This window comes from Cynara cardunculus (assembly GCF_001531365.2).
Source record: "Cynara cardunculus var. scolymus isolate 2C chromosome LG 4, CcrdV1, whole genome shotgun sequence".
NCBI classification, from domain to species: Eukaryota; Viridiplantae; Streptophyta; class Magnoliopsida; order Asterales; family Asteraceae; genus Cynara; species Cynara cardunculus.
This window is the reverse complement of record NC_037531.1, coordinates 17,702,024-17,725,761: the sequence shown is the minus strand read 5'-3', so window position 1 is coordinate 17,725,761 and position 23,738 is coordinate 17,702,024. Positions and strand designations below refer to the sequence as shown.

The following is a 23,738-nucleotide window of genomic DNA, read 5'->3' as shown; positions in this document are numbered from 1 at the left end:
CATAGTAACCGGTTACCCGGGTACTTAAATGTTTAGTACTTTACATCTTAGGTATCAAAATGAAAGTTTTGAAAGTACGTTACCTAAAATAGGAATCAAATTAAAGTACGTTACTTTTTCATATAATTTACCCAAGAAAATTTGATCAGATATTTTTGCTTAAACTTTATTTATTTAATTATACATTTAATATTTTAAAAATAAAAGCATTTTTTTAAACAAATATAGTTTATTATTTGGAAAGGTACAATCATCATTACTACTTCTCTTGTAAGCTCGTGATTTTGGATGTAGATGGATGTGGAGTTGCACTTGTCTCCTAACATTCATTGCTTTCTATTTTACCTACCCATTTTTAAATATGGTTTTATCTGATCAGGTGATTCTGACGTGTAGTTTAGTTGATAAATGAATGTGTGATTTTGCACAAATACAAGACATGTCTACTGGTTGCTGAGTGAGTCAAAAAACGCCCCCTTAGTATTAGTGTCCTTGGAGACAGGTTTTATACGGACCTGTTTGGGTCGCCGGCAATCAAATCTTTTTACCCAAATTTTATCTGATTGGTGATAACTACGATGTTATTCACTTATTTTATCATGTGTTAATATACAAAGAAATAAATATGTATCGATCTATTTACACCTTACACATAATAATAGGCGAATGATTGTGTGAGAATGGGAGTTCACGTGTGAAACGTAAGAAGTGATATGAACCCTTAATCACCTTTAATCTCAAATTCACCCATGAATCGTGCTTGATAATGTGCATCCTTTAACCCGATCAACACAACCCATGAACACCTCTGCCTGTCTTGATACCAAACTCACTAAACAGTATTATTAACCTTTTGTTGTATTTTGTATGGCTTAAAAACCAAAATACAATCTGATCTGCCATGGGATCACTCAAAAGTGGTAATAAAGTCCTTCAAACAAATGAATACTCTGGAGACTTATAGATATTGCAACTACATGTATCTATGGTTATATACCATCATATGATCAAACCCTATTATACATGAAAACCTTCCACAAACTCATCATATTGACACCAAAATTGTCATTTAAAAAAGGAAAAAAATAATAAAGAAAAACAAAATAAATTCATGAAAACAGGAATCACAAAGAGGCATCTTCATCTGCAGAATCTTTGGAATTTTCGATCGGTAAAGATGACGATTGATCGATTTCCTTGCGAGATGCTTCCCACAGCTGCTGTTCGATCCCCAACTTCCTCAATTCCGTCAACCCTCGTTCAACTGAAACAAACCCAAAACGAATGTCACCTTTCTCAAGTCAGATCCAGAAAATTTTCCAAGCGGTGCACAAAATAATTTACATACTATAAAATAAAAATTACAAAAACTATGATTTAATAAAAAAAATGGCATATAAGTGGTTTTTCATCCTTTTCTGCTTGTTGATACTTGATACTAGAGATGCACAAGGCCCGGGCTTTTTCGAGCGTGGGCATTCCAAGCCCATTTTTAGTGAGCAAAAAACAAGGCCCGGGCTTTCTTTCTAGGCCCATGCAGGGCCTGGCCGGGCTTTGGGGTTGAAATTGGAACCGATAGGGTTTTTCCTGTCGGGATTTGAGGCTTGGCCCGGACCAGGCTTCGGGCACACTAGGGCGGGGATACGGGGTTGGGCTTTTTTGTGCATCTCTAAGGGAGAGCCAGGGGAATTTGAACTTGCAACCTATAATAACACATGCAGTGACACTACTACTAGGCTGTAACTACTTTAAAGCGTTGCACCTTTAAGACTCGTAATATTTTTTTCGGTTGCAACAGAACGATAGAGCGGGTGCATGGGCACATCCTAACCTAAGCATAAACGTGACCCCAACTATTCTGATGATAGTTTTTGTAATCATATTTAATATAATAATTATTTACAAAATAAAAAAGAACGTTGACAACTCAACCCAACCTGAAACAACCTGTTTTGACCACAACCCATTTTGACTATTTAGCAACCCGCTCATTAGTTCGTAGAAGCCACACAAGTTACATGCATGCTTCTCCACTCACAGAATTGTATATAAGATATAAGCGAACATAGTTTCAAGAACTTGACGGAGTTGCATTCCATATGTTATGTGCATATTCTATCACTGAAAAGAGTTGTAAGGAAAAATAATTGCAAAACAGCATGAGAATATTTACCATCAACAGCATCATGAGAAGTGGGAGATGTTGCACTCCGGCTTATCCAAAAGTGAAGTCTATCTTCGGCAATATCCTCTTCTACACCATGAACTTTGGCTCTTCTCCAAAAATACGTAAGCCAAGCCTGCACAACAAGGCAATTATGAGCCTAAATCATACTAGCAGCACAGACCCAGGATTTTTGTCGAGCGGGTGAACCTTTAAGGTGGATCAAAGGCCTGCAAAGTCGTTTGATGCGTTTTTAGCTGAATTCCACCGTTTCGAGGGATCTTTTAAGTTCTTTGGTTGATTTCTAGGGACTTCTCGGGTTTTTTGGGTGTTTTCAAGGGAGTTTTTCAGTTTTGTGGTTGATCTCTTGTATTTTCTAATATCCCGGAGCACCCCTAAAAGTTTAGCGTGTGCACCTTTCATACATAAAAAAAAATCTACTTGCAGAAATCGGTTGAGCGGGTGCATGGACCCCGCTGGGGCCTTCACAGGTCCGCCCCTGCATACTAGCATGTCACAAGCGTATCCGCTCACCCAAAAGCACCCATCTTCCGGAACAAATTCATATTATCCCTCCATCCCAAAATGAATGCCCATGATGAAAAAGAAACATGATTTTAGAACTGTGTAATTATTACACTTTTAATTAACTAAATGACAATTTTATCCAAATAATAGAGGGAGTAATGAATTTCTCCATCTCATAATTATGAATAGAAGTGGAAAGTAGGTAATTACTTTTGGAAGTGAACGCTTATTTTGGAAGAGACTAAAACAGAAATGTAGACACTTATTTTGGGATGGAGGAAGTAGATAATGAAGATCAGCCAATGCTTATTACCTCCTGATGAACATATCTTACCTTCGCAAGATATATGGATATACATATAAGCTACTTCTCTTATAAAGTTATATGATTATATTTAGACACAACATTGGTGACTTGTCATCAGAAACATCATCCAATATTCTTGGTGTTGTTTATAAAAAAATAGGTGGTAGCTGTAACGATTAAAACACTCGAGATTTTGAGTGGACAACCCGCTTGAAACCCGAGATCATTTGTTAGGCTGGATGCTTGGAATTGAGTTTTCAAGAAGCTTATACCACCCATGATAAATTATCAGCTGATAATGCTAGGGGATAACGGAAAGATCTTCATAGAAACCATCCCACTATCCCTAACTGACATCATTCATAATTCAATGACTGGACAGGACTTGACGGGACTCGATGGGTAAGAGTGAGGTAGGCTAGTGAAAGAATTGTGAAAGGCTTTAAGGTTTTAATATGATATGGATAGTTTAGTAATTTATGGATCTTGTCCCATCTCCCTAATTCTTGACATGGATAGCTTAGTAACCTCTGCATTTGTCCCACTCGGGAAGGGGGGGGGAATAGAAATATGAAGAATAAACAGGGAGCAAACCTCTTTAAAAGAAACATCTTCAGCCTCCTCAAGACTCAACTCTGCAATAGAGGTGGAGCAGTTAATGTTAGTTGAAAACGGAACAACCAATGTGTTACAAACATGCAAAGATTATAAACCGAGGAGCTCCCAGGGAAACATGCTCATATTAGTACAACGATTAGAGTGCTCTGTATATGCATCCCGGTATAAGCGAAGTATTATATTGAAACTGTCAAAGCACATCAAATAAACCATTACCAAATCCCTCCATAAACTTGTTATCGCGCGGGGATTTTGGATCTGCAAAAAAAGGGCAGAGCGTAACATTTTAGTGTGATTCCCGGGGATTTTGGATCTGCATCAGCTGGTTTATGGATACAAATAGGAAGTAGAGGTACAAACTGAAATAGAATAAGGTGACATTTGGTTCACATAATGGAATCTGTCGGAAAATTGGAATTTGTCACAGGAATTGGAATCTGAAAGAATTAGAATGGAAGTTAATCATGTTTGACCATGTGTTTGGTTGACAAAAATTGGAATGGAATATGTCGAAAGAATTGAAACGTCTGTTTGGTTCATTGAATATAATAGTGGTCGAGAAGTGGAGGCAGTGGTGGTGGTGGTGACAGCAACAGTGGTGGTGGGGTGAAGATGACAGTGGCAACGATGGTGATGGCAGCGGAGGCGACAGTGACGGCGGTGGTGGCGACGGGCGGCAGTAGTTGTGGCGGTAGTGGTGATATCAATCATGTGGGGATGGAATGGAATGGAATGGAGTAAATATAAGAGTATAATAGTTTTTTCTTATAAGATGATAGGAAGGAATTAGAATTCCTTGCTAAAACCCAAGGAATTTACATTCCACTGTATGTGGAATTCAAATTCCTTATTAAAACTCAAAGAATGAACCAAACGCAGGAATGAAATTTGGTCAATGAAGTTGACTATTCCAATTCCTTCAAATTCGCCAGATTTTGACGATCCAAACACCACCTAAGGTTTTTGCTATTCTCATGATCCATAGGCAAAAACATAAATAGCAAAATCCCCATTTAAGGATCGCTATTTTTGTATCGATATTCCCGATCTATCCACTAGTCAGTCTGGTTTAGAGCACGCAAGGTTAAGAGACCATACCAGAGATGGATTGCCGGACTAAATTTGGACGACGGTGCTGGGCCAATGCCAGCACAACAGCATCTTCTACCTTCAAATCCAAATATAAGTTACATTTGAAAATGCAAAGAAATAAACTCAAATTTAACGATGATAGCTTGTTTGATGGTGTGGGAAGATACCTTCAAGGAAGCCATTTCCCTCAAACCCATCTCCACTGAAAGCATACTCTCAATATTTCCTTCTCCTGTTAGGTCATTGATATCACGGACCAGTTTTCTCCTGTCAGAATCTTCGTCACCTGCTTTCGTACATGATAGCAAGTTAAAATAAATTTGGAGCCGATATATATGAGCTGTAACAATAAGGCGATAACCGTTGAGTTAGTGAACTTGCCACCATGCCAAGACTCCTCCCTTGCCTTTTGTCCAGCCGAAATGACAACTTCAAATGGCAACGGTGCAAATGATGACCAATGCTCATGCTTCGAGCCAGCTATGTCAGCACAAACACCTTAAAACCAAAGAAGAGACGGTATCATAACAAACAAGAAGTACTCAGACGTGAATAACATCTACAAACGAATTTAGCAAAGAGGTAAAATCTTTTAACAAATGTCGTTTGACCAAGCTTCATAAAATTACAATCAGACAGTAAAATTCTACCCCCCCAAGATCTAGTTTGCTAATAAAAAGTTTTGCCAACAGATCGTATCCTTACATGAAATCGTTGGAGTCGTCCTGGTAAAAGAAAAGCTAAAGCAACATGGTTTGAGAAGTTTGGACATCAACCATTAGACCACATGTATTCTTTCTAATGATATTTTTCAGTACCATCAAGCTAACTGGTTGTGAACAGTCAGTGTACTCGGCAAATAAGCAATTAGGTCGGTTTCCAACTAATTGCAAGTACCAGGTCCAATTAGAGGTTTCTTTTGAGACAATACAAGGAAACATCACACAATTCAGTTTCCAGGTTTGACGCGGCATGTGGCAAGAAGATTACCATGTTGTACAGCTAAACCCCAATAACGAGAAAGCCAGCACCTCTTCAGGACTACCTCTTCCTGAAAGAATTTGCACACAAGGAATGGAATAAAATTACAAAAATAAGTAGAGTGAAGCCTCAGAAAATACCATGAAAAAATCAAGCGTACCATCTCTTCATGAGTCAAAACCATTCGTTGTGTCATTGAGCGAAGGGCTTTTGCTTCAGATTCAGCTTCCCTGAGCTGCTCCATGGCGCCTAAAGTCTCATCTTTTAAGTTCTGATTCAAAACAGATAAAAGTGGGGAGAAAATAATCAGCACTAGAAAAAATCAAGTGAGCCAAGAGAAACCAGAATTTCAGGGAGTTCGCCAACCATATATTACCTCAAGTTCTGCACGAAGATTAGAAACTTCGACATCTCTTCCATCTTTTGTCTGTTGTGCAGCTTTTAGAGCAACCTGGGATGGAAAACTTTGCTGAATGAGTTCCCATCAAGAAAAAATCTTAAAGCAAAAAACACCATCAACTCACCAAACTTGATTGGGGCCAGCTTAAAGTTAAACAAACCCTTTCTTAGATCATTTTTCTAAGATCCCAGACATGCTCAACCAAAAAGCAGAGAACAGAGTAATGGGAAGTCATTTGGGGCATGAGTCTGCCGATATTTAGGTTTAGCTACTAGGGACAATAAACAACAAAATCAATGAGATACTGCCACAGCACGTTTCGAGATTCATATGCTTAAGATAATAGCAAGCCATGCTAAAGCATCCTTACTACATACAAAGAACAACGCAACACTGAGCTACAACAACCGAATGCTAAAGGACAGATTGCATCAGTGAGATGGGAATCCATAAGTGAGGTCTCGGGTTTAAATCCGGGCACCATCCACCTGCCTCTGAGACACCGGGATTTTCCTCCCTCATGATGGCCGTAGGACCAGTGCAGTGCTAGAGTTCCAGAGGGTGGTGTACACCCTGTTTTTCTAGAGGACAGATTGCATAATTTATATTTAAATAGGTTGATGATAAATTACGACTACCTTCCTCTGCTTCAATATAAAAAAACAATTTAAAACATTTCTGATTTATTTATACCTTCTGTTCATTTATATTTTTTCACCAGCACTCTTGGAAAGTTAATGTGGCTAATTTTTGTTTTTCACATTTCAAAAAGAATTGCTCGAATGGTGCATTCCCCAGATCATAGATAAGACAAGACATTGTCTTCTGTATAAGAAGTACGAGACAGCAATCTATGCAGATAACTTGCAATTAATAAACAAGAAACCATTAGTTCAGTTACTCGGGATGAATCATGACTCGAGGCTATTAAAATCTCTTCAACTGATTGGCAAATTTTATTAAGAAGACCATTAACTCAGGTAAAACTGAAGCTCCTGGTTGATCAGCTTGTAAAGCATATGCAAACAAACCCCAAATAGACATGAAAGAGAAATGCACTGTAATTGCCAAATTTGTATTCAATTTACCTCTCTTTGACGTATTGCTGCTTCTTTCCTGTAGAAACATATATTACATCATTTTCCCAGTGTCAAGTATCAAAACTTATATAACATCCACCCAATCTAGATTTATCATTTACCTGCTCAACAACTTGGCTTCCAAAGACACTCCTTCTCCTAAAGAAGCCACCTATAGAATACAAGTTTTGCAGATGAAATTAACAATGCCATACCATCAAAATCATTAAATGTTGACTTAACATTAAGGTTACACACAGAAGTTCTGAAGATACAAGTCAAATTAACATTGCTATTGGGATGAACTATTTAAGAATACAGGAATTATATACCTGTTTCTCCAGCTCCCTTGCCCTGGCCTCTGCTTCTTCGCGCTTTTCATCTACACGACGAAGCTGAAATAAAAACATACATCACACTATACAAGTGTGCATCAACCACAACTACCACAATGTCTCTATGTCACTGTACTATTGTTTGTATAACAGTATATGGTTGGGATCAACAGAGAAACCACATAGATAGACTCACCTTATCTATAACCATGTCATGCTCTTCTTGTAGCATATCAAGCTGCAATTAAGCACCATTTTCATCAAGTAAAAGTTGTAAAATCCGTGTGAATGTAAGCTTATCACTTACATCTGACTCAAAAAACAACATTATTAACGTTCTTTAGTAAATTCATCTTGCGTTGTGTACAAGTAACTTTTAGATTTGATAGGATAGCCATACTTCATCACGAAGTGCAGATGCCTCATGCTGATCTCCCATATCTTTGTCTACACGTCCAATATCCTTTGTAAACCTACAATGTACACTATCACAGTTAAAGATGTTGCCAAAGCACAAGATCGAATTTCACTGAGAGGCTGTTTTACTGCCTAACTGTGCTGCTAGCATGTAATGCAAAATACTCATGGAGGATAACAAATGTGCAAAGAATCATGTTGTGATGTTGAACCTATGATCCAAGAAGCAATAAGGAACTTGACTTCTGACCACATAATGATACTAACGGATGGGAGCATACAATATTATTAATTTACAATTGTTGGCATACCCAGTTATTAAATTATGGATAAGTTAACGCTTATCAAGATGATTATGAAATGCGGGCATGCATCTATGATTTAACAAATGTTCAGTGAAAAAAATATAAATAGTGTAGAGAAGATTCATGAATAAATGCCAAGTAGGAGAGGATGACAATTTTTTCATATGCATAATAGTTTCCTAGGATGTGACTCCTGGGAAAGGAATGACTTTATAACAATATATGCTACACAAAATGATTCATACTTTGTCCTTAAATAAGCGAGTTTCTAATTATGAACAAATCAGGCTGTGCCAAGAGAAAAAGTAGAGGTCAGCCAAGACTGACATAGAAGTGGTGAAAATAGGTTCAGGTCAGTGGAATACACCAAAGTAGTGTGCTTTAGATAAGAAAGCATGGAGGAAAGTCATCAGGTTTTGGAGCCCTTGGGAGATTCATCTCTTTAGAACTTCAATTCAGTGTCACTGCTTCAGTTTTTTTAATGGGTTTCTTTTTAGCCCAACTCCAAGTCATCAGAGATAAAAGGCTTGTGGTCTGTCAATGAGGATAAGCGAAATACACCTCTATATTTAATGATAAATTAAGGGATATATAAGCTTTTGGAGTTCGCAAGTCTTATTCGAGCCACCTAGTCCACGTTGATATATGCCACCCACTTTTCTGAAAACTGCATCAGCTTGTTACCTGGTCCACCTTTGTCCATAATTACTTGAAGCTTTGGTTTAACGATAACAATAATCAGTAAATGATACTTTCCTCATTACTTTAGTAACTATAAAACCCAATATTCTTTGAGCTCACTGTCATTTACCAATAAGTAGATAAGTTATCAGAAATGAGGATAGGCATCGCTTTGAGATATGTTGTTGACCTAGTAAGCTCTGGCAGGAGCAATCAGAGGTATACTGCCTTCTACTTAATCATTTTATTAGAAGATCCCAAAATCAGTTTATAGAAGAACCCTAAGTGGTATTCAAAGATGAAACATCTAAAGATGAATAGCAACCAAAGAAATAGACATTAACAGGTACAAGCATCTCTTACCTTTCTCTGAGTCTGTTTCCAGCAGGAGGTTCTATCGGGGGTGGGATGGAACCAGGGTTTCTCAAAGATGGTCTAGTAGGTGGCACCATTTGTCCTGTGCGAACGGATGCTGACGGTCGTCCAGCTGATGTGGATCGAGTAGGAGGAGTGTGCTCCATAAAGTTCCGACCTAACTAATAGGAGCATAAGAAAGTGCTTAAAACATCAACACATATAAAGAATACAAATAAGCCTATAATGATGGAATTAGTTAATCATATTCAAGACCAATTTGTAGTATTATTCCGAATCATTGCCTTTCAAGAATGATGACCTCCCAGCCTGACCAAGCCTGCAATCAGTCAGCCAGTGCTCAAGCCAGGGTGGAGGAAAGCTGACTTTGGACAGATTAGTTATCCCTACCAAGATCAAGGTTCCCGGTAATCGCTACAAGCTTATTGCATATGAAAAGGTATATGCTCACTTGGGATCCCCATTTTCGGTGGTATTTAAACAGTTTAATGACAATACAGGAACAATTAAAAAGCAAATTATCACTATTAGGTGGTCTTCAATAGTAGACGCTGTTTGATTCGGGTGATCTTCAGTACTTGACTATGTTTGACAGATGAGGTCTGGATTCTTGATTATACAGTGTTAGATTAAGCAAGGCAGCAATTGGTATGTAACTCCAAAACAAACAATTTATTTCTTACTACATTAAAAAAGTTCCAAAAAAGATTGTGACATGGTTGAGAACTCCAATTCTGTAGCTTATCTAGCAAGAACTTCAAACTAACTAGCACAATTTCTTTCATACTGAATCAACAAAGTTCCAAAAATATTGTAACATGGTTGGGAACTCCAATTATATAGCTTATCTAGCAAGAACTTCGAACTAAGTAAGCTCCTGTAGAGATTCCACCTGTACTTTCATGCATTAATAGCTGCCTCACTTAATCTACCACCGTTATGAACAATCCAAACCGCAATTACCTTTCATCTATATTCTCGAACAAAACAATCGAATTAACAAAGAAGCGGTTTTGAAGCTTTAGCTCAAACATATACTATACGAAATGCAAACATACATCAACCCAGAAAGAAACGAATTGATTCGACTTACCGCAGGTGACGGCGATCTATTTGGTCTACCAAACGAAACACCAGACAAGGCACCAACACTACCATTATTATTATTATTAGCATTGTTTTTTCCAAAGGAGGTAGGAGCAGCGAACCGAAACCCTGGATCATCATCCTCCTCGTCATCATCTGCAGTCTGTGAAGCCATGACTTGCGCCAAACGCAGCGCCGCAGCTTTAGCAGCAACGTTCTGTGTCCTCTTAATCGTTGAATATCCAGAAGGTTGACCTAATCTCGACTGAGGATGCGCCGGAGACATCGCTGGTGATGATGAACCGGTGCTGCTAGAACCACCGCTCCACTGCCGTGTATACACCGGACTCTCCGTCCGCTTCCGATCCATTTCACAGAAAACAAACACAATTAGTAGATCAACAGTAGTAACAATTGAGAAATTTGATCAAAATTTCGTCTGGATTTCTTGAATTCCTGGATTTTCTCGATGATTTTGAGGAGAGAAAAAAGGACCGGCGAGATCGGAGGGGATGGAATCGTGTGTTGTTTTGATGGAGACTTGGAAATTGGGGGCCGTTAAAATACGGGATTCGACGTTGAAACGCTTGACGTGTAAAGTGGATGAAGAAAACAACTTTTCCGTTAAAGTTAACGGCGTTTATATATATATTATATAAATAAAATTAAAAAGGAAAATAAATAAAAGCGGTCGTTGTAGTATAGTGGTAAGTATTCCCGCCTGTCACGCGGGTGACCCGGGTTCGATCCCCGGCAACGGCGTATTTTTAATATTGTAAATTTACACATTTAGCCCTCCAACTTTTAGTAGTTTGACATGTTAAGAGCATATTAACCCTCCAACTTCTATTAGTTTGACATTTTAAGAGCATTTCCAGAATTATTTTTAAATTTAGAATCAAAATTTCAAAAAAGAAAAAAAGATCATATTTTATTTTAACAGTTTCTTTGTTTTAGACAACATTAATTATCTATACTGTATTATAAAGTATTTGACAAAAACTTTTAAAAATCATCTTTTATACATGAAGTACTGTTTATTGAAACATATTACTTAAAATTCAAGATTACAAGTAAATTGTGCATAAGTACAACTTATTAAGCTCCATAGTAGAATAAGTGTGACTAACTGTAAATAAATATAATCAAATACATGATAAAATTCTAATTTTAAATATATCAAAAATATAATTAGGATAATTATTAAGTTATAATAAAATACTTAGTTATTATCTTTATAAAATTTATATTATTAAATCAAAAATAAATTACTTCGTCATTGAACCTAAATTAAATTATAATATTAAAAAAATAAATTAAAAAAATTACACACAAAAAATGAGAACTTTTTTTTAATTTTTATGATATCTTCAAATTTATATTTTATTAAGAAAAACATTATTGTTTGTTCAAAACCACATAAATTCGTATTATAACATACAGAGACCAAAAAAATAAAATGAAACATTAAAATCTAGATATATATGGTTGAATTGCATGAATACTTTTATAATATTATTAAAATTTTAATACATTTTAATAATATATTATTTATTTCTCTTAAACATTTTTTCTTGAAAGACAAGCATTTTATTACCAAGGAACATGAAGGGTACAACGAGTATGAAATAGACTGTGTTTTATGCAAGACATAGAAAACCGACCAACATCGTATTATAAATAAAATCAAGTTAAATGACAGTCTATTTCATTAGGAGATTATCTGCATTTTGAAAGAACAAAGACCCTCATTTAATGGAATTTTTTAATGGTTGTTGGAGAAGTAATCAAATCAGGACGTTTTTGCAAACCAAGATGATCATTTTGTAATTTTGAAACTTAAGAGACTAAGGGGCCGTTTACTGGGTAAGTGTTTACCGACACGAGTCATCACACTATTTAATTTATCGAGTAACATTCTCAACCATCAACGTGGATTGCGGTAAATGTATTTTACTCGGTAAACGCTTATCGGGTATGAGTCGTCTCCCTCGCTTACTTGGTAAGAGTCATCATCTTTGCTATGTCTTTTGCCAAGTAAGATTCTCAGTCTTTGTCATGCTCATCATTAAGGTAAGTGACAGCCGGTAAGCAGTTACTCAGTAAGAGTTTGATAAATGGCTCATCAAATTGTTATTTTCAAAAAAAAACCATAGGACCAAATTTATGATTTTAATAAACGTTAGGGACGAAAAACGTAAAATTAATATTTGTTCATGTTTTCAAAGTCAACACAAAGCAACAAACGAATATGCTTCAAAAGCGCATGCATTTTCGAATCGTCTTCTCGTTCATCAACCAGAACCTCCTTTCATTTCCCTCCATTAATCCCATCTTCATCCCTCTCTCACGAAACCCTCACTCTATCTCATCGATTTTGTACAACAATTTCAGCCATCATCGCCATGGAATTCATGGATTCCTCACGACAACCTCTGATTCCGAGATTCCTCTACTCGTCTATGAAATTCAACGATTTTGAGCATTTGAGGCCGAATCAACGAGATACCTCGTCCTCTTTGAGATCTACTCCTTCGATTTCATCGTCATCGTCAACGCCGAAAAGAGGTTTTGTGGTTCCGGCTCCTAGCGAGCCACGTAAGATCGCAATGTTCTCTCCGGCGTATTACGGAGCGTGTACAGCTGGTGGTATTCTTAGTTGTGGTCTCACTCACACGGCCGTCACTCCGCTGGATCTCGTCAAATGTAATATGCAGGTTGATCTCTCGTGCATATAATTGTTATAAATTTGTAGTGATTTTTGTGGATCACGGAGTTGAATTATTGCAGTAATTGGATTGATAAACTAACTTATGCACGACGTAAATTGAAATCCGATTCTTTTATCACTATGTATGGTAATGATGATGTTTAGAAATATGCGTATGCAAGTTTTAGACACGCATCAAATTTGTTAATCACTTGTGAGATGTATGGATTCTGTTTAAATTGGTTATGCCTTTAAGAATAAACTTGTTGTTTTTCTTTCAATATGAATTCTGATTATTTATGGATGTTGTCGCTTATACTGATTAATGTGTAGCTAATTCTAAAGAAGTTACAAGAATAAGATCATGATCGCTAACTTTTCGCTTTTTCTATACCATGTTTAGAAGGAGAGAAGGTAGGTTCCAACATGTAATAGAGAATTTCTCCAAGTCTAGCCTATGTGGGACTCTAACATGCCCCTCCAACATAAATTTTGATTATTTATGGATACTGCCGCTTATATTGATTAATGTGTAGCTAATTCTAAATAAGTTACAAGATCGTGATCGCTGACTTTTCGCTTTTTCTATACCATGCTTAGAAGAAGAAAAGGTAGGTTCCAACATATAATGAAGAATTTGTTCAAGTCTAGCCTATGTGGGACTTTAACATGCCCCCTCTAACTGATGCTAGATGCACAAAGATGTCTATAGTGTCGGATGGGGTTAGGCGGGCAAAGATGTTCGGGATGGTAGAACTTCGCTTTGATACCATTTGAGAATATACCCCAAGATTACTCTCCAAAAGAGCCATTAAGGAGAAAAAGGAGGTTCCAACATATATAGTGGAGAATTTTTCTAATCTAGCTTATGTGGTACTCTTAACGGTATGTAAATTATAAGCATTGATATAGTATAAGTGATTGTTATTTGCTAAACTGAAAATTACTCTCAAGTATGATAAAGGGGAAAAGTTTTTCCTTTAAAATTGTTCTACTGGTTTGTATACTACATTTGACTTCTTATGTAAGATTTCAATATGAAACATGTTATGTGATTTGCATATGTTGGACTTATATGCATTCATGTAAAACATAACCATTGACATTGTTGAATCAATTACTCATGAATCTTGCTTTTTGAAACATACAATTCTTCAGATTGATCCTGCAAAGTACACGGGTATCAGTTCTGGTTTTAAAGTATTGCTCAAGGAGCAGGGAGTAAAAGGATTTTTTAGGGGTTGGGTTCCAACTTTGCTTGGTTACAGTGCACAGGGTGCTTGCAAGTTCGGATTTTATGAGTTCTTCAAGAAAACCTACTCTGATATGGCTGGCCCTGAGTTTGCAACCAAGTATAAAACATTGATCTTCCTTGCCGGTTCTGCATCTGCTGAATTCATTGCTGACATTGCACTATGCCCTTTTGAGGCAGTTAAAGTTCGCGTGCAAACGAAGCCTGGATATGCCAAAGGTTTGTCAGATGGCTTTCCAAAGTTTGTTAAGGCTGACGGTTATGCTGGGTATGATCCTAGTGGTGATTAATTTGAGATTTTAGTTGGATAACATATTTGATTTTCTATCAATCTTAGTACCAACTTACAATATTCATTTATTCTCCTACAGGCTTTTCAGGGGGATAGCTCCTCTTTGGGGACGACAAATTCCATGTAAGTTAATAACTTACTGAAGTTCTGAGTTGAACTCTATAACAAGTATTTAGGGAATTAGGGGACTGTTTGGTTGGTTTTCCATTAAGACTTGCATGGATAAAGTCGTCTATATGAATTAATGTGTCTATATAGATCGAAAAGTTTTTTGTTTGGGATAATTTTTTTCATAAATGGAAGCAGGGTGTTTTTTAGTTGGGATGGAGAATTTGGAAGAAACTTAGGCTTTCTGCATAAAGCTTCCTGCTAGAAGCTTATTGAATAAGCCACTTTCTATATCATCAAGCCACTACCAAACAATCATGTATAGCTGACCGAATAAGTTGTGAGTCTCATTAAGCTCATAAAGTTGCTACCAAATAGATGTATAGTTGTCCAAATAAGTTGACTTTCATTAAGCTCATAAAGTTGCTACCAAATAGATGTATAGTTGTCCAAATAAGTTGACTTTCATTAAGCTCATAAAGTTGTTAACAAACAGACCCTTAGTCTATCTGCATAATGGTATCATGTTCGAAATAGGTGTCTGTTGTTACCAATTATTAACCGTTTTTTTGGAAAGGTCTTTAATTTACTAGGACAAAGAGTGATAGAAATAAAAATGCATGCATTTTTCAGATACAATGATGAAATTTGCATCTTTTGAGACAATTGTGGAGATGTTGTACAAGTATGCCATCCCCACACCAAAGGACCAATGCAGCAAAAGGTTGCAACTTGGAGTGAGTTTTGCCGGTGGTTATGTGGCTGGTGTATTCTGTGCCATTGTCTCTCACCCTGCTGATAATTTGGTTTCTTTCCTCAATAGTTCCAAAGGGGCCACTGCTGGTGATGTGAGTATATCTCCATATCTTCAATTCATCCTCATACTATACTTTTCTTCTTTGATTTATGCACAAAACATGTTCAGTAGTCATGTTGAGTGCCATAATCCCATTAGTATTTTGAAGCATACAGTTCTTTTTATAAATGCTCAAAAAGGCACCAATCAAATTTTTTGTTGGTGTGAGGATATATGGAATCTCATCATATTACTCTCAAAAAGTGTCCTTAAGGAGAGAAGAGAGATTCCAATAAATATAGAGGATAAAGAGTCCAAGTCTAGCCCATGTGGGACTCCTGTAAGATCCTACATCGGTTGGAGAGGGGAACAAATGTTGCCTTGTAAGGGACTGAATACCTTTTCTATTAGACGCATTTTAAAACCGTGAGTCCAGTTGTGTGGACAAAGCGGATAATATCTGGTATGGTTGGTCTGGGATGTTACAGACACACCCCATCCAATGGAGGCTAACAAAGATTGCCTTATATTTTCAAATCCTAGAGCAGTAGACTTTGACTTGATACCATGTTATAACATGTGGAACCCCATCTTATTACCCTTCAAAAATCCCTTAAGGAAATTAGGGATATTCCGATAGGGTTGGGTTCCAGTAAGCAAGAGAGTTAAGGTGAGAAGTGTAAAAAGAAATCTCCACCCTTGGATGTATATTAGGATGAGATGCACAAGATTAATCCAAGTATCAAGCATGATTCTTGTGTTGATTTGAGATTAAAGGTGATTAAGGTTCCAGATCCCTTCTTATGTTTCTCACTTTAACACTCATGCTCACATGATCATTTGCTTGTTCAGATATATATTGAATATAAAGGGTCAAAATTTAGCTAACGTGGGAGTCCAACGATTGCCTATACATATATCTTAACATGATATTTAAAACATATGGTGCAGGCTATCAAGAAGCTTGGTATGTTGGGTCTATTCACTCGTGGTCTTCCTCTTCGTATTTTTATGATTGGAACTCTTACCGGAGCACAATGGGGCATCTATGATGCTTTCAAAGTTTCCGTTGGCCTGTTAGTTTCTTACCATTCTTTTACTTGTCAAAACATACTAACTTCTATCTTCCTTTCAAACCCTAAAATGCAAACTATTGTATGTTATATGTTTTTTCTTTGAAGTATATATATATATATATATATATATATATATATATATAGAGAGAGAGAGAGAGGTTTAGGGGAAAATCCCAAAAAATGAAAAACTGATGAGCACCTTAGTAACCAATCATTTATACGATATTGACATGTGCATATAAGTAACTAAAGTTGTTTCTTGGTTTATGTGCACATGTGCATATAAGTAACTGAAGTTGTTTCTTGGTTTCTATGCACATGTGCATATAAACAACTGAAGTTGTTTTTTGGTTTCTATGCACATGTACATATAAGTAACTGAAGTTGTTTTTTGGTTTCTATACACATGTGCGTACCAGACAAGTTGCTTATAAATTACTTATATGCACATGTACATACCATCCAGATGAATAGTTACTAGGGCATTCCTCAGTTTTTTCGTTTTTTGCGGTCTTTCCCTGAAGATGACCCTATATTTATATACACACATGTTTTTTATGTGAAGTATATATATATATATATATATATATATATATATACACACACACACACATGCACCCTCCTCACTTTTTCATGAGGTTTGATCCTGTGACCACATGAGAGGCAAGGCTCTATCAGTAACCAGATTACTGCAAGACCATTGACCCTTTTCATAACGTTATATGTTTTTTGAATGACAAATTGACGTTTGTTTTGTTCGTAGGCCTACCACGGGCGGTGCTGCTCCTCCTGCTAAGTAAACTAGTAAGCAATCTACCAAAAGATGAAGTGATTTTGTATTTTGAATTGAGGGATAATAACGCTAGATTGGCTTCAAGATTGCTACCTTCTTGCATTGGTGTTACACTCTCTGGAATGGTTATAATCTACTGAAATGTTGTGATCGCATTCCCCTAATGAGATGAAATTATAGATACATAAAAGAATGGTATGTTACTTAGGCGAAATAAAAATATGTCGTCTCAAAGTTGACTGTTCCCACTCTGTCCCACCAATCATGTGAAGACACATCGTTGTATTTAATTCGTGTTTATTTTTTTTAAGTCGGGTATTGTACACATATGGAGATAACCCTAAAAACAATGATTAAGTGGGACCACCAATAGGAAATTTGAAAATAAATATTTAAAATAGAAAAATAATATAAAAATATATGAATATAATATTTTAATATTATAATCAACGTTGAATTCTTCAAAATGGGAAATTCATTGAAGATGAATATTTTTTTTTTCGGTCAAAAGTGTCTGGAGGTCTCAAGTTCAAATCCAAGCATAAATAAAAATCTTCTTATGACCATGAAGGTTCAAATACGGTGACTCCATGCTACTTGCAAAGCAGGTGGTCGCCCTAGGATTGTCAGTCTGACTTGATAATCATTTTTGGGGTTACCTCCATATTTGGGGGAAAAAACATTTTCTTTCCTACTTTCTCCATTTTGGAGATTGTTTTAAAAAAATTGTTGAAGCAAAACATTGGCTCAAAATCCTCATTTTCTCTTTTTTTTTTGAAAAAACTGTTAAGATGCCTTTAATAAGTAGTAGACATGTTAAGACTAATAATTTCATAGATATGTTGACAATTCTATATCTGGTTTAATTTAACAAACATAATAAGCTTTTTTTTTAATTAATCTGGATATCCAACTCGCTGTGCGAGCCGACTAATCTCAAAACGACCATTTGCTTTACGGAATTACGGGTAGTCCGGAGTCACCGGATTTTAATGTAATATAAAAATACAAACAACTCACCAAAATGCAAATTGTTAACATATTTCTTCATCTTCTCAAAATACTGTTAAAAGTGATGCAATTTTAATATTTTCTTCTGATATCCAAAATAAAAAGAAATTAGAAATTAGTTCATACTTGATGAATAACGAAAAACACTGATTATTCATATCATACCCGTTAAAATATCTGGTTAATAAATGATGAATAAACTACAAATAATGGATACTTTTTTATTATCAGTAACTGTATTCAATTGATTGGAATATAACAGATATTGGATTTATCTTTATTCATTGTCACCATATCCGTCTTCTCCCAATCATCGGATGTGAATACCCTTATACCGGCTTCACTTCTTTTTAGGTCATATTTGTCGTATTTGATATAAATGACACAAATCATAAAGACAGCCAGACATATGACCCCTTTGACTTTAATATTTTGATCACTTATTAAAATCCTCAATTATTTACAGATATGTTATTCTTTTTATCAAAAATGTATCAAAATATAACAAAGTAGGGTGTCGTTTACCAAATATTTACCCTGTAAGCGCTTACCGGTAAAATTTAACACTATCATTTACTTACCAGACAAGATTTTAGTTCACCAAAACGACACCGTATGCAACAATCCGGTAAGCGTTTACCATGGTAAGAGTCGTGGCCCTCACTTACCGGATAAGACTCTTGGTCTTTGCCTCGCTCTTACCGGGTAAAATTCTTGGTCCTTATCATATTCATCCGATAAGGTAATGTGACTTGGTAAACGCTTATTCAAGTAAGCGTTCGGTAAACGACCCCTAGGTCTTAAATCCTATTTACTGTAACAACAAGCTTTTTTTTTTTCAAATTAATGTAACAACGTCCAATTTTTTCTGGTTTGTACCATCTTTTACTTACAATTGATAGATTTTGTAACTATTAATAACGTATTGGCCAAATTATTAAATTAAACTATAAATGTCACATTAAAATCAACCAATTTCATATAAATTGAAAACCCAATTATCAGATAAATCTAAGCACCAGATATGTAAAATTAAACATTTGTTATAATAACTGAGGAATTTTTACCGTTACGTTTTAGTATATTTTTTAAATAGATGATATAAGTATAATTATTTTTATTAAATTATTTAATAAATAACATTAATTAACTATAACATAGAAAACATATTAAAAAAATGTGCATGCCTTCAGATAATAAACTGAAAATTTAAAGAACATAAAATACAACAAATAAAATTTAAAAAATGAATAAAATATAAAGATATAGGTGTATTTGATATTTTGGAAAAGAATTAAGTTTTATTTTAAGGTTATATTGGTAAAATGTAAGTCTGTTTCACTTTGGTCCATGGAATGAGGTGGAACACGTTTGTTCCACTCTGTTTCTGTCTGCTCCACATAAAATTCTTATCAAACATAAAAATGATCTTTATTCTGTTATGTCCACACCCTTAATATCAACACTTTTGCAAGTTGAAATAGTCATTTTTAAGGATCAAATTCATCTCTTAATAATTTTTATAATATAATTACTTTTTTTTATTAACCTGGATATCCAACCCGCAATGCGAGCCGACTAATCCCAGGGCAACCACCTGCTTTGCAGATAACCCGGAGTCACCGCATTTGAACCTCCGTGGCCACAAGGGGATTTTTATTTCTTTTTGGATTTGAACATGAGACCTCCTGATACTTTTGACCTTTGGAGCCAACCTCAAACCAATTAGACATCACCCTTGTAGTTTAATATCATTACTTTTGCAAGTTGTGTCTTCGTAACTTGCGAATGAGCTAAAAAACATAAAAACAAATTCACCTTTTTCACCTAGATCTCCAAATGACACCTCCGTAAATGGGTGAAAACTAAAGGGAAAAAAATCACTTTTCACCTAGGTCCGTAAGCCAGTGAAAAGTGAATGTTTTTTACTTTAGCTCATCCATAAGTCAGGAGGTGCCACTTGTAGAGGTAATAATATATTGAAATTTTTGAAGAAAAATGACTAATGGGTCGTTTACCTAAAATGCTTACCTGGTAAACACTTATTGTCAGAACTCAACACTTTAATTTATTTTACTGGGTAAGATTGTAATACATCAAAATGATATCGTATGCAACGATTTACCCAGTAAACGTTTACCCAGGTAAGAGTCGTCACTCTCACTTGCCGAGTAAGACTCTTCATCTTTATCATTGCTTTTACCGTAAGATTTTTGACTTTTGTCATGTTCATTTGGTAAAGAAAATTACCCAGTAAACATTTACCAGGTAAGCATTTAATAATCGACCGCTAAAATATGAATTTGATCTCCGAAAATAATTAGTTGTATTAATTTCTCTTTAAAATATTATAAAAATAAAACATTTTCAAGTTTTCAAAATAAGAAAACTAAATTATTAAAAAAATAAAATATCTTTGGGGGCAAGGGGCTGAGAGATTGGGGTTTTGCCACCTGTGTTCCTGAATCTATCTATATCTATATATACACATATAGATATACATATATGTATGTATATATCTTCATGTTTGGTTGTGAGTGTAACCCCACAACCAAAAGTGTTTTCCTTTTCATCAATCTCTTATTTCAAGTTCCAAATTCAAAGCTTGATTCAATTTCAACAATGGCAGCTTTCTCTCACCATCACCACCTTTTTCTCCATCAAACCACCGCTTTCCACCCCCACTCCACCACCCACAACTTTTCCGGCCACCAACCAACCACCGCCTTCCACCCACACTCCACCACCCACAACTTCTCTGTCCACCAACCAACCACCACCGCCGCTGCCGCCGCTTGTTTACTTGATCAAGATCATCATCACAGAACCAAGAATTTGCAGAGAAAAGGCTATTCAACATCAATGGAGGTTGATGGTGGCAGCCATGATCATTTAGCCATGAAGAGGAAGGCCATTAATGGAATTTCCCAAGTAAAAAATATATATACTTTTTTTAAATATTTATTTATATTTTATTGAATATTTAAAAAGAGTATGATGGCGTAAGACGTCTCTCCGTCGTTACAATAAGACGTATAGCATTTCTGGAGGGCGTGGCTCACGCCATGTTGCAACAGTGGTGTGCGTTATTTAAAAGGCGGGACTTTAAAAAAATAGTTCATTTAGTTTTTTATCAGAGCATTTTCAACAACTATGTTAATTTGGAAATTTTAGAGAGTTGATAAAAATTTGCTCCAACAGCTACGGTAAATCTTCTATAAAATAGAAGAAAAAAAAAAGAGATAATGAAGAAATCTTCTATATATATATATATGTGTGTGTATATATATAGACTTGAGATCATGTGAGGCCAAGGGTTTTTCGTGAGACCCGTAAGACCAATTCTCAACTTTTAGATTATATCTACAATCTAAACATTCATAATCACAAAATTGCCACGAGACTTCTCAATAATCATAAAATTGCCACCGTGCAACTTTAGACCAWTAGATCATTAGCTTATAAAGTTGATCAATGAACATAAATTGGTCTTACAGGTCTCACGAAAAACCATTGGTCTCATGTGAATCCAACTCATTCTATATATATCATACAACTTTGCCTTCTTATGTCACGTCTAGAAAAACGTCGCGTCCTTACAGTGACATATAAGACTTGAGGTTTGATCTTACCGTTACATTGAACGTTACGTTAATTTAAAACTTTGATTTTATTTATTAATTCTTATAATTTTCTTTAAGTATTTGAAAAATGTTGATAGGATACAAGAAAAGGAAAGAGGAAGAAGCAAAAGAAAAGCGGTGATGATGAAGGGGAAATTGGGTACATTCACGTTAGAGCAAGAAGTGGTCAAGCAACTAATAGGCATAGTCTTGCTGAAAGGGTATTTTAGTCATTTTATATTTAATTTTTGAGTTATTCATATATAGATAGATAGATTTGAGGATCACTTGAGACCAACATGTTTTTATAAGACCCGTGAGACCATTTTTTTTACACTTGAAACTTCATAGTGTTTTTGCTGTGAAAGTTTTACTTTTTTTTTTTACCTTCACAGCGTTTTGCTATGAAGTTTCAAGTGTAAAAAAGTGGTCTTACACTTGAACACATGCTGGTATCACATGAACCCAACCCCCCTTCTCTCTCTCTCTCTCTCTCTCTCTATATATATATATATATATATATATATATATATATATACATATTATAATAACCATCGTGCTGACATTTTTGACTTATTTTCATAAGGTGAGAAGAAAGAAAATAAACGAAAGAATGAAGCTTTTACAATCTATTGTTCCGGGATGTGATCAGGTGATTGCTTCTTCTTATGTTGATAGAATCTGGTTTATTTTATCTGTGTTTTTATAAAGACGATGAATAATCTGTATTTATTGGTCAGACTGCTTAAATCTATTTAAGTCATAAGTAATGCACGTTTTACATAAACCCCATCATGGTCATTAACAATAATCAATATTAAAATTATCGAAGGGAAATTAATTAAAATATCTATTTTCATACTTTGCATTCATTTCTTAGTCATTTCTCTCCCTATATTTCAAAAATGTCACTAGGTTCACAAGTGACATCTCCTCAATTTATGAAGGAGGCAAAGTGTAAAAAAAAATTTGAACCAGATCCGCAAGTACAGTGACCAAATTAATAAATTAGTCCTAACACTTCTGCAAGTGGCACTATCGATGGGAAATTAATTAAAATAGCTATTTTCAGACTTCAGATTCATCTCTTAGTCATTTCTCTTTCTACATTTCAAAAGTATCGCTAAGTTCACAAGTGACACCTCCTCAATTTACGAATGAGTCAAAATGTAAAAAAAGTTTCTGAACCAGGTCCGCAAGTGCAGGGACTAAATTAATAAATTAGTTCTAACACTTCCGCAAGTGACGGTATGAATGGGAAATTAATTAAAATAACTATTTTCAGATTTCAAATTCATTTCTTAGTCATTTCTCTCTCTATATTTCAAAAATGTCACTAGGTTTGCAAGTGACACCTTCTCAATTTACGAATGAGTCAAAATGTAAAAAAAAAAAAATTTGAACCAGGTCCACAAGTGCAGGGACCAAATTAATAAATTAGTCCTAGCACTTCCGCAAGTGGCGGAGGTGCCACTTGACCTTTATCTAATTTACAGATTTGGTCCCTGCATCTACGAACTTGGTTCAGAAATCTTTTGTACATTATGAGATGGAAAGAGTTTGTTTTTATCTATTATCAAGGGTAAATATGTAATTTAATTAATTTAAATAGTGTAATAATTACATATTTCTAAAACTATCTGTCATTTTTATTGTATACATTTGTTTAAGATGGTGGGAGTCTCTTGATATCTCATAATAATTACTGA

At 35.5% G+C, this 23,738-nt stretch overlaps 3 protein-coding genes and 1 non-coding gene across 5 annotated transcripts; 3 read left to right on the top strand and 1 right to left on the bottom strand.

The window, feature by feature from the left end:
• Positions 1 to 833: 833 nt before the first annotated feature.
• LOC112511151 (coiled-coil domain-containing protein SCD2) lies at positions 834 to 10,874 on the bottom strand. Of its 2 annotated transcripts, none has more exons than XM_025116629.1 (17): positions 10,376 to 10,874; positions 9,271 to 9,443; positions 7,905 to 7,977; positions 7,701 to 7,742; positions 7,502 to 7,564; positions 7,292 to 7,341; positions 7,179 to 7,206; positions 6,067 to 6,141; positions 5,851 to 5,961; positions 5,700 to 5,760; positions 5,091 to 5,207; positions 4,877 to 4,995; positions 4,716 to 4,785; positions 3,834 to 3,875; positions 3,594 to 3,634; positions 2,174 to 2,300; positions 834 to 1,264 (listed from the first exon to the last, which is right to left on the bottom strand). In XM_025116629.1, the coding sequence occupies exons 1-17, from the start codon at positions 10,736 to 10,738 to the stop codon at positions 1,125 to 1,127; spliced, it is 1,695 nt and encodes a 564-aa protein (XP_024972397.1). In that variant the 5' UTR covers positions 10,739 to 10,874; the 3' UTR covers positions 834 to 1,124. The 2 variants fall into 2 exon arrangements, with proteins under 2 accessions (XP_024972397.1, XP_024972398.1); XM_025116630.1 differs by having other exon boundaries at positions 905 to 1,264; positions 9,271 to 9,439; positions 10,376 to 10,448.
• A 184-nt stretch (positions 10,875 to 11,058) lies between these two features.
• TRNAD-GUC lies at positions 11,059 to 11,130 on the top strand. The gene has a single exon. It is a non-coding gene; the product is annotated as a tRNA-Asp (tRNA).
• Positions 11,131 to 12,773: 1,643 nt separating this feature from the next.
• On the top strand, positions 12,774 to 17,402 carry LOC112511804 (mitochondrial phosphate carrier protein 3, mitochondrial-like). The gene is made up of 6 exons (XM_025117577.1): positions 12,774 to 13,085; positions 14,237 to 14,598; positions 14,702 to 14,745; positions 15,364 to 15,578; positions 16,478 to 16,602; positions 17,366 to 17,402. The coding sequence occupies exons 1-6, from the start codon at positions 12,774 to 12,776 to the stop codon at positions 17,400 to 17,402; spliced, it is 1,095 nt and encodes a 364-aa protein (XP_024973345.1).
• Positions 17,403 to 21,028: 3,626 nt separating this feature from the next.
• Positions 21,029 to 22,738, top strand: LOC112510959 (transcription factor BEE 1-like). The gene is made up of 3 exons (XM_025116311.1): positions 21,029 to 21,337; positions 22,128 to 22,250; positions 22,616 to 22,738. Exons 1-3 carry the CDS (start codon positions 21,029 to 21,031, stop codon positions 22,736 to 22,738), a joined length of 555 nt encoding a protein of 184 aa, XP_024972079.1.
• Positions 22,739 to 23,738: the final 1,000 nt, after the last annotated feature.

Excerpts from the sequence above, each read along its gene's own strand:
- LOC112511151 (XM_025116629.1), bottom strand. The coding sequence starts at position 10,738 with ATGGATCGGAAGCGGACGGAGAGTCCGGTGTATACACGGCAGTGGAGC. Across the intron at positions 4,996-5,090 it reads GGAGGAGTCTTGGCATGGTG|GTGACGAAGATTCTGACAGG; the intron begins GCAAGTTCACTA and ends GTACGAAAGCAG. Across the intron at positions 4,786-4,876 it reads GGGAAATGGCTTCCTTGAAG|GTAGAAGATGCTGTTGTGCT; the intron begins GTATCTTCCCAC and ends TTGGATTTGAAG.
- LOC112510959 (XM_025116311.1), top strand. The coding sequence starts at position 21,029 with ATGGCAGCTTTCTCTCACCATCACCACCTTTTTCTCCATCAAACCACC. Across the intron at positions 21,338-22,127 it reads CCATTAATGGAATTTCCCAA|GATACAAGAAAAGGAAAGAG; the intron begins GTAAAAAATATA and ends AAATGTTGATAG. Across the intron at positions 22,251-22,615 it reads GGCATAGTCTTGCTGAAAGG|GTGAGAAGAAAGAAAATAAA; the intron begins GTATTTTAGTCA and ends TATTTTCATAAG.
- LOC112511804 (XM_025117577.1), top strand. The coding sequence starts at position 12,774 with ATGGAATTCATGGATTCCTCACGACAACCTCTGATTCCGAGATTCCTC. Across the intron at positions 13,086-14,236 it reads TCGTCAAATGTAATATGCAG|ATTGATCCTGCAAAGTACAC; the intron begins GTTGATCTCTCG and ends ACAATTCTTCAG. Across the intron at positions 14,746-15,363 it reads TTGGGGACGACAAATTCCAT|ATACAATGATGAAATTTGCA; the intron begins GTAAGTTAATAA and ends TGCATTTTTCAG.